This window comes from Dama dama, chromosome 15 (assembly GCF_033118175.1).
Source record: "Dama dama isolate Ldn47 chromosome 15, ASM3311817v1, whole genome shotgun sequence".
Taxonomy (NCBI): domain Eukaryota; kingdom Metazoa; phylum Chordata; class Mammalia; order Artiodactyla; family Cervidae; genus Dama; species Dama dama.
The window spans coordinates 23,105,425-23,116,285 of record NC_083695.1 but is presented as its reverse complement, the minus strand read 5'-3'; the positions used below and the strand labels follow the sequence as shown (position 1 = coordinate 23,116,285).

The 10,861-nt window shown below is 40.5% G+C and overlaps 1 protein-coding gene across 1 annotated transcript; it reads right to left on the bottom strand.

Annotated features, from left to right (window-relative positions):
• Nucleotides 1–4,731: 4,731 nt before the first annotated feature.
• On the bottom strand, nt 4,732–9,324 carry LOC133070588 (small ubiquitin-related modifier 2-like). Its single transcript, XM_061162984.1, has 2 exons — nt 9,241–9,324; nt 4,732–5,124 (listed from the first exon to the last, which is right to left on the bottom strand). The coding sequence occupies exons 1-2, from the start codon at nt 9,322–9,324 to the stop codon at nt 4,732–4,734; spliced, it is 477 nt and encodes a 158-aa protein (XP_061018967.1).
• Nucleotides 9,325–10,861: the final 1,537 nt, after the last annotated feature.

The window sequence follows — 10,861 nt, the reverse complement described above, 5'->3', positions numbered from 1 at the left end:
ATAATAAAGAAGAAAAAAGATTAGGAGACAGACCACCTGAGACCCTGAACACACCTAATCTTGTCAGCAACCCCACCCTTTTGAAATTGCCAAGAAAGAAGAATGTAGGACTGTTACTGCCTTGATCCTTATCACATAGCCTGCCTGACTACACATTGCTGTTGTTGTTCAGTCACTGAGTGGTGTCCGACTCTGCAACCCATGGACTGCAGCACACCAGGCTTCCCTGTCCTTCACTATCTCCAGCAACTTACTCAAATTCATGTCCATTGAGACAGTGATGCTATCGAACCATCTCATCTTCTGCAGCCTTCTCCTTTTGCCTGCAATCTTTCTGCATCAGGGACTTTTCCCTGAGTCAGTTGTTTGCATCAGGTGGCTATAATATAGGAGCTTCAGCTTCAGCATCCGTCCTTCCAATATTCAATTATTTCCTTTAGGATTGACTTGTTTGATCTCCTTGCAGACCCAAGTACTTTCAGGAGTCTTCTCCAGCACCGCAGTTCTAAAGCATCAATTCTTCAGTACTCAATCCTCTTTATGGTCCATCTGTACATGACTACTGGAAAAACCATTTGTTGTTGTTCAGTCACTGAGTTGTGTCCCACTCTTTGAGATCCAATGGACTGCAGCACACCAGGCCTTCTTGTCCTTCACAACCTCCCAGAGTTTGCTCAAACTCATGTCCATTGAGTCGGTGATGCTATCCAACCATCTCATCCCCTGTCATCCCCTTCTCCTCCTGGCTTTAATCCTTCCTAGCACCAGGGTCTTTTCCAATGAGTCAGTCCTTCACTTCAGGTGGCCAAAATATTGGAATTTCAGCTTCAGCATCAGTCCTTCCAAGGAATATTTAGGACTGATTTCCTTTAGGATTGACTGGTTTAATCTTCTTGCAGTCCAAGGGACTCTCAAGAGTCTTCTCTAACCTGCAGTTCGAAAGCATCAATTTTTCGGTGTTCAGCTTTCCTTATGGTCCAACTCTCATACCCATACATGACTACTGGAAAAACCGTAGCTTTGACTACATGGATCTTTGTTGGCAAAGTAATATCTCTGCTTTTTAATAGACTGTCTAGGTTGATCATAGCTTTTCTTCCAAGGAACAAATTTCTTTTAATTTCCTGGGTGCAGTTACTGTCTACACAAATTTTGGAGCCCAAGAAAATAAAATCTGTCACTGTTTCCACTTTATCCCCCTCTATTTGCCATGAAGTGATGGAACCGGATGTCATGACTTTAGTTTTTTGAATGTTGAGTTTTAAGCCAGGTTTTTCATTCTCCTCTATCACCCTCATCAAGAAGCTCTTTAGTTCTTCTTCACTTCCTGCCATTAGAGTGGCATATCTGAGGTTGTTGATATTTCTCCCAGCAATCTTGATTCCAGCTTCTGCTTCATCCAGCCCAGCATTTCACATAATGTACTCTTCACGGAAGCTAAATAAACACGGTGACAGTATACAGCCTTGTTGTACTCCTTTTCCAATTTGGAACTAGTCCTTTGCTCCATATCTGGTTCTAACTGTTGCCTCTTGACCTGCATACAGATTCTCAGGAGGCAGGTAAGGTGGTTTGGTATTCCCATCACTAAGAATTTTCCAGTTTTTGTGATCCACAGAGTCAAAGGCTTTAGCGTAGTCAGTGAAGCAGAAGTAGATGTTTTTCTGGAATTCTCTTGCTTTCTCTATGATCCAATGAATATTGGCAATTTGATCTCCGGTTCCCCTGTCTTTTCTAAATCCAGCTTGTATATCTGGAAGTTCTTGGTTCATCTGGAACCTTATGAACAGTATAAGAAGGCCTGACTACATATCCTTTCCCTATTCCTCAGGGGTGAGCTTCCCAGGTGGCCCAGTAGTAAAGACATCATCTGCAATGCAGGAGACAGAGACTTGATCCCTGGGTTGGGAAGAGCCCCTGGAAGAGGAAATGGCAGCCCACTCCAGTATTCTTGCCTGGAGAATCCCATGGACAGAGGACCCTCATGAGCTAGAGTCCATGGGGTCGCAAAGAGTCAGATGCAACTGAGTGTGTGTGTGGGTGTGCAAGTGCGTGCATGCACACCCCCCCCCCCCCACACACACACACACTCAGGGGTGGGGCAGGGGGCATAGTTCCTGAGGCTCTAGCCTACTGTGTTCCCCCTTTGCCTGGCAAAGAAATAAAGTCAGTCTTTCCTTCTTCTCCATAACTCTGTCTCCATATTTCTGTTCAGCATTGGTGCACAGAGAGCCAGCAAAAGGGAGGTTAACAAGATATACATGATATAATTATTTTGCAGGCCAAATAAAATATGTCAGTTACTGACTGGGCTTTCTTTGTGGCTCAGATGGTAAAGAATCTGCCTATAATACAGGAGACAGGGGTTTGATTTCTGAGTCAGGAAGATACCCTGGATAAGGAAATGGCAACCCACTCCAGTATTCTTGCTGGAACTCAACCAGCAAGATACTGGAATTCAGCTCACTCAGTATCCATGGAGAATTCCATGGACAGCAGAGCCTGGTGGGCTATAGTCCACGGTGTCACAAAAACTTGGACAAGACTGAGCCACTAACACAGCAAGTTACTCACTGGCTCTGAGAACTTGATCTTGTTATGCTCCCAGTGTCCCAGGTTCCCATGCATAAATTGTGGAGAAAGGGCAGGAAGCAGGTTCACTTTTGGTAAAATACAGTGGATGCCCTGATGATTCCCCAAGCCCCGCTTCAGGGCTGCAGCACTCATTCTCCAGCCGCCTGGGGCTCGTTGGCTAACAGTTCTCATCTTAGTTCCTCTAGAGAATTGCTTGTAGCTAAAAGCAGCTGCCCTACCCAAGGTCACATCCTCTTCCCAGGAAGCAGCTCATATGCAATGACTGTAATTTCAGAACTGTAAAGGACAGGCCCTCTTGCCTCAATTTGGTAAAAATATGAAGTGCTATCCCAACTCCAGAGCTCTGTGTGAGACTGGCCAAGCCCTCTGTTCCACGCATCACAGTCCAGCCTCTTCATCTGCCCAGTTTTGTTTCCTTCAATCCCCTGCAGATGCTATTCCTGAGAGCCCTCGCCCCCAGAAACTTCCTGCATGTAAATTTCTATCTCAGAGTCTGTTTTCTGGGAACCCAACTATCTGTTGTAACATGACAGTAATGAGATAACAGATAAGAAAGTGCTTTGAAAATTGTATAGTTATCAGCAATGTTGGATAACATTTAGCATAGCATAATGAGGATTATCTAGAACATGCTGAATTGATGTGTATTTTTTTTTTTTTATTCCTCCCATAAATTGTGCTCCTTCACAGCCAGTCCACCACTGTGGCCCCAGGGAAGAGAAAGGGCAAAGGTCACCTTGCACAGAAGTAAGACATGATGTAAGAGCAGAGCCTTCCAGTTCAAAAGGGAAGTTTAGGGAAAGCTTCAGTTTAGGGAGGGGAGATGAAAGGAGGGATTAGGAGAAGGAAGTTGGATGCAGGTGCCCACACTCTACCCCTTTTGGGGTGGAGTCTGTGTGAGGAGGTGATAGAAACATCCAGATAGATTCAGGCTAGACTGAGAACAGTGGGGTTTGTGGCTGCCTCCTCTGGGAATAGGCAGCGAGAAGTGTAAGACTTCCCTTACACTAAGAGAAAACTAAGGTGGAACTCCATTAGTTTTGTATGGCTTAGAAGCATTAGCATTAAGAGCCCCATCCCTCAAGGCCTGCCTGTGGCTGGTGGTAAACAGGCAACACAGAAGCTCAAGCATGCCACCTCCCCACCCCCCCCACCCCGGGCCCGACTCCCCCACGGCTTCATTCGTAGGAGGACAGGCCCCTGAGATAGAAAGAGGCTAGCAGAAGCCCTGAGTTGGGCAGAGGAAGAAGGAACTCAAGAGCCTGCTAAATGTTTCTTAAGGAGAAATCTTTTTTGTTTTCTTCATTTTAAACAAGAAGCTTATTTAAACAACAAGACACTTGACTTGAATGGAAAATTATCTAGGATTCATTTCTTTTAGAGTAATTTAAGTGAAAGTTGCTCAGGCTGTGTCCAACTCTTTGCAACCTCAGGGACTATACAGTTGATGGAATTCTCCAGGCCAGCATACTGGAGAGGGTAGCCTTTCCCTTCTCCAGGGGATCTTCCCAACCCAGGAATTGAACCCAGGTCTCCCACATTGCTGGTGGATTCTTTAACAGCCTAGTCACAAGGGAAGCCATTTATCCCTAGTTAAAGATAGATCAGCCTACATGTAACAGCCTACATATACAAAAAGTACAAAAAGGAACAGCTACATACAAAAAAGATATAAAATTGTCCTTGGTTTTACAATGATAAATAAAAAACATTAAAATTCACCAATTGAACAAGGTATGCAAGAATTTTTATGTTGTTCTTTTTTTTTTTTTTTTTTGTTAAACAGTGAGAGCAAAATAACTTACTGGAATATAAAAATAAGAGCTGATGAGCATGCCACTAATGGAGAAAAGAGGGTATTTTCACAAAATCAGTAACTTTCCCCATCCCCTCTCCATTTGATGTAGATCAAAACATACCACTGGCAATTTAGTTTTTTAAAAAATGCAATATGCTTGTGCACATACACCAGTTACTTTATGTACAATAAAGGAATGGGGAAGGGGAAAATGAAAGAATAGAGAAACTATACTGTAGTAGTCAGTATGTGGTGGAACCAAATTGTAGTTTTCTATTTGAGAATGTCTTCTTGGTCTGGAGGAACAGAGTTCTGGAGTAAAGTAGCAGGTTCCCTTTTTACAAGACACCTCCTGTCTGCTGCTGGAATACATCAATTGTATCTTCACCTTCCTCCTCCAACTGTGCAGGTGTGTCTATCTCATTGATTGGCTGCCCAACAAATCGGAATCTGATCTGCCTCATTGACAAACCCTGTCTTTCAGAATAGGCCTTTATTAGTTTACTGAGAGGTGTATGCCTCTTAATCTTAAACTGCACCACAGAACCATCCTGTCCCACCACCTTCAAATTAATACGATCGTTGTTCTCAGGCTTGACTCCCTTTTCATCCGCCACGGCGAGCGCTGGAGTCTCCTCAGCAGCCGCTCCACAAAGGCGGTACCAGGTCCGCCGGGAACCAGCACCAAGCCTCGCCAGGAGCCGCAGAAGGAGGCGGCAGCAAGGAGAAATCTTGATGTGATAATGCCAGCCAGGAAAAGAGTTTGAAGAGTGCACCGTATTCAGGGAGGCAGAAAAAAAAAAATCACTGCCTGACACAGTGTAGAAATAAATGTTTTCTTTATAAAAATAATTATCAAAACATAGATTTATAAATAAATGCAAAGTGACATGTTTTGGTTTGTGATCTGCTTATGTTTTATATTTTAGAGACGTTTGTCTCACATCCTATTCCCTTTTTAATAGCATTAATGCTTTGGCCTTGCTGTGTTCCAGTATATAATGCATTGCTTATTTATAGCTCTGATAGCTTTAGTTTTCTGGAAACTCTGTCTGTTGTATATTGCCATCTGTTGTATTTGATGGGAAACAGTGTGATAGAACCCAACATTGGTGATATCTAAGTTATGACTTGTTGACATTTCCATTGTAAACTCTAATTTTGAATTGTTTCTGCATAATTATGGTTAACCTGACATTGGGCTGAATGATAGAATTTCCGGTAGCCTTTGTGAATGCTGACTTAGATTCATTATGTACATCATAACTCTGTTTCTAAGAGCAGGGGAAAAATTTTAATCTGCTTTTGTAACTAAAAAAACTTGATTCTTAAGTACAAATGAGCTGGTAGTTAATGTGAATCAGATTATGTTTTATTCAATATACTTTTGAAAACTTAGATTTTAAAAACGATTACTTATAGTTTGAGTCATTTGAATATAATTGGAATATTAGTTGACAATGTTATGCTTTGCTTTCTATAATTTATACCCTTATATTGAAGGCTTAAGAAAATAATATCATGTGTGAATTGAAACATGGCCAACATACAGATTTTTTTTTCTAATTGAATGAAGTAAAATAATCTAATGCTATCTAATGAACCATGAGTGGTTCTCTAGCAAATCATTAGACAAGAGATGTCTTTCATTTATAAATATATTAATATGTTCTCAATGAACAAAGACTTCAGTTATTAAAGACTAAATAGTTAAATGTCCCAGTACTCAAAATTATAACTGCACTTTTCTAAGATCATTTTTGTGTGATGTTACTTGCATTCTAAAAGCTTTATCTAGTTGAAGTGATGGCTTAAAATAAGTTTTAGAAAAGTTAGGGTGGTGTTGTTTCTGTTGCTCTAATAGACCTCATACAAGGGTTTTCATACTAATATGGATTCAATTTGATTTCATAGTTTCTTAAACTTTAGACTTTTAAAACTTAAATTCACAAGCATTCACTATTTAGTAGCTTTTTGTGTGTGTGGATATGCTGATGCAGTTTTAATAAAGCTTAATGATTTCTAAAGATTAACTTTCTCTGCTATTGTTTTCAAAATCTAGGCTTGACAGTGATTTTTTAAAAAAATACACAGCACTTTCATCAACTGCTATGGACAGTCCATAATTGACAGGTTAGGAAAAAACAGTAATTTGTGATACTAATATACCAATTTATTGATAAAAAAGTTAAAATGTTATATTGGCATTTATAGAATCATAAAAGGCTTCACAGGTGACTCAGTGGTAAAGAATTCACCTGCCAAGCAGGGGACAGAGGTTCAATCCCTGGGTCATGAAGATCCCCTGGAGGTGGGAATGACAACCTGTTCCAGTATTCTTATCTGAAAAATCCCATGGACAGAGGAGCCTGGTGGGCTATAGTCCATGGGATCGCAAAGTGCTAGACATGACTGAGAGAATGAGCACACATAACAGAATTATAAAATAATTTTTTGTTAAGTCCTTCAGTTCAGTTCAGTTCAGTTCAGGGCTCAGTCGTGTCCGACTCTTTGTGAACCCATGAATCGCAGCACGCCAGGCCTCTCAGTCCATCACCAACTCCCAGAGTTTACTCAAACCCATGTCCATTGAGTCGGTGATACCATCCAGCCATCTCATTCTCTGTCGTCCCCTTCTCCTCCTGCCCCCAATCCCTCCTAGCATCAGGGTCTTTTCTAATGAGTCAACTCTTCGCATGAGGTGGCCAAAATACTGGAGTTTCAGCTTCAGCATCAGTCCTTCCAATGAACATCCAGGACCAATCTCCTTTAGGATGGACTGGTTGGATCTCCTTGCAGTCCAAGGGACTCTCAAGAGTCTTGTCCAACACCACTGTTCAAAAGCATCAATTCTTCGGGGCTCAGCTTTCTTCACAGTCCAACTCTCACATCCATACATGACCACTGGAAAAACCATAGCCTTGACTAGATGGACCTTTGTTGGCAAAGTAATGTTTCTGCTTTTTAATATGCTATCTAGGTTGGTCATAACTTTCCTTCCAAGGAGTAAGCGTCTTTTAATTTCAAGGAGTAAGCATCTTTTAATTTCATGGCTGCAATCACCATCTGCAGTGATTTTGGAGCCCAAAAAAATAAAGTCTGACAGTTTCCACTGTCTCCCCATCTATTTCCCATGAAGTGATGGGACGAGATGCCATGATCTTAGTTTTCTGAATGTTGAGCTTTAAGCCAACTTTTTCACTCTCCTCTTTCACTTTCATCAAGAGGCTTTTTAGTTCCTCTTCACTTTCTGCCATAAGGGTGGTGTCATCTGCATATCTGAGGTTATTGATATATCTCCCAGCAATCTTGATTCCAGCTTGTGCTTCTTCCAGCCCAGTGTTTCTCATGATGTTAAGTCCTTAATATAGGACAAATTTTGTATAAAGTTTTAGGCCATGATGTGGAAAGCAGCATATTATAATTGCCTTAAATTATCTTTCCCAGTGTAGCAGAACAAATGTTAATATTTAGTTACATTATGAGTTTTAGATTATTTATTACTTATTAAGCTATTTTATTCAAAACAAAGCAGGAAAATATATTGAAAAGATGGTATGTTTACAGAGAGTTTATTTCACCCAGAGAGCTTTTTTTAATGTGCTCTATTTCTGAAATGTAAACATACATTTTCAAAGCATATTTAAGTAGTTCAATTCAGTTCAGTTGCTCAGTCATGTCCAACTCTTTGTGACCCCATGAATCGCAGCACGCCAGGGCACCCTGTCCATCACCAACTCCCAGAGTTTACTCAAACTCATGTCCATCGAGTCGGTGATGCCATCCAGCCATCTCATCCTCTGTCGTCCCCTTCTCCTCCTGCCCCCAATCCTTCCCAGCATTAGGGCCTTTTCCGATGAGTCAACTCTTCACAAGAGGTGGCCAAAGTAGTACTTAAGTAACAGGACAATAATACAAAGAAATGAAAAATTGCAGTAAAGTTGAACAATTTGAGAGGTCTTGACATATATTTTTGGTTGAATATAAACTTCAATGTAGTATTTTGTGAAGTATAACTTTATTTAATATATGCCTGAGAATTTAAAAAATGCATATATCTGCAAAGATAAAACATGGCCAGACAGCACTCCAAAATGTTAACAGAAGTTTTCTCCTTAAAGGTAATTGATTTTTATTTCCTTTTTTAAGACTCTTATTATTTTCCAAAATCAGCGTTTTAATTTTTGAGTCAGAAAAAAAAAAAAACCAATAAATGCTAATGAAAGCTTGAGAGGACTGACTGATTCTTTTGGTAAAATTGTCTTATTAATAAGAAGACCGATAAACAGGCCAGGGGATACAGTGGAATCTGACATGCCATGGTATAAACTTGGGAGAGCTGATGAAAGATTTGAATCTGGAAGATGAGTCTAGGTACTGCATGAAGAATGAATTAGAAGGGAAGAAGTGACAGGTGCAAAGTCTATTCAGTGGGCAGTTACAAGAATTTAAAGTAAAAATGCTGAAGTCTTCGCTTATATTAAGACTTAAACCTTGTGTTTCTTCTCAAATCCTTTGCCTCTTCTCTCTGTCTGATAACAGCCTCATCTGTGCCAAGCTGCTGCTCTACTTTTGAAACTGGATGAAGTATCACAACTTGGGCGTGGGATCTGCCCTCCTACAAGTCACCACGTGGTCAGATGATACAGCCCAGAAATTGGGGGGCAGTTAGTTCTCTGAGAAGTAAACATTCACTAAGGGCAAATGGAGCCAGGAGACATGGCAGCAGGTACACTCCCCTCCTCTCTCTCTCTCTCTCTCTCATGGAGAAGTCCCATGCCTGCTGAGTTATTTTTGGTGGTGTCATTATACAACAGTAACCAGTGTGGTAATACAGTGCATCTCACCAAGTCACAACTTCCCTTGCCTCGGCCCTTCTTCCCCCTCACTCCTCCATGCAGGGCTGGTCCCTCCTCGCTAAAATACCTCATGCTCTGCTTTCTACAGTAGCTGGGCTTAGCCGGGCTTTACTAACATCATGACAAGGGGAGTGAGTGGAGAGGTGAACAAAAATTCAAGAGATATTTAGAGGGTAGTATTGACACAAGTTTGGTGGCTGATCTAATATGTTGGGAGCAAGGGTCAGGAGTGTATTAAAGTTAACTCCTAGATTTCTAACTTGGATAATCAAGTGGCCAGCCCTAGCACAATTCCTAATATATATTAAGCCTTCACTCACTATTTATTGAAGGAATGAATATATGAATGAAATGGCAACCCACTCCAGTACCCTTGCCTGGAAATCCCATGAACCGAGGAGGCTGGTAGGCTATAGTCCATGGGGTCGCAAAGAGTCGTACACGAATGAGCGACTTCACTTCACTTCACTATAACTAAGGTACAGATTATAGGAGGCAAGTTTATCATATGTAATCTCAAGGAGATTTTAACAAACATTGGCAGGAGGGGTTTCCAGTCCATCCTTTTAAAAAATAATATTTACTTATTTGTTTGGCTGTTCCTGGTCTTAGTTATGATACTCATGATCTTTGGTCTTCCTTGCAACATGCAGGATATATTCATATATGTGTAACTATATATTATATATATATGTAATTTTTTTTTTACTTGTAGCATTCGAACTTTAGTTGCAGCATGTAGGATAAAGTTTCCTGATGAGGGATGAAACCTGGGCCCCCTGCATTGGGAGTGTTGAGTCTTAGCCACTGGACCACCAGGGAAGTCCCCAGTTCTTTCTTAAGAGGCCTTGATGCAGATATGTGTGAATGAGGCCTTGGAAACACTGGTAAGTGTTGAGCCTGAAAAGATACTGACGTACTGTCTTCAATTCAAACAGATTTTGTTCTTGTTGAATCTGAATATGAATCTAGTCTGTTCCAAATAATAGAGTTTAAACCATCTCTGTTGTCCATGATTCACAAAGCAACCAGGCACAGTTAACATAGTGCTAAGTCCTAAGCCTCTCATTTCTGAGATATTTTCATGAAAACCACAGAAAAATAGAGCTAAAAAGCCTTCTAGAGATTATCTGGCCCAGTTTCTCTGGTTCAAGGATGACTTGGCACACACATTTAGGAAAAGCACTGGTATTTGTTCTTCCGTAGAATTGACTGACAATCAATTCCCAAATAACAATATTATGTTATAGAAAAGCTGGACAAGAAAAGCTTAAAAAACTAAAAAGTAAGGAACATCTTTTATTCAACTATAATAGAATGAGTGACCCCCTGAAGGTACAATTTTTTTTTTTTTTGCAAAGTTTGGGATATTTAGGCCTAATTGGAATTTATAGCTAAGCATAAATGCTAGAGTAGAAATGGCTGTAAAATTTAGCTTCATTTAGCTTGGTGCTAAAATGAAAATTACTGGCCTAAAACCATAATGAAAATTCTAGTACTAATCAGAGTAGAGTGATATCTTATATTATAAAGTTATTGAGAAATGAGAAAATCAAATACAAACATTTGACATGTTTGCTTAAAAAAATATTCTTATACAGCTAACTAT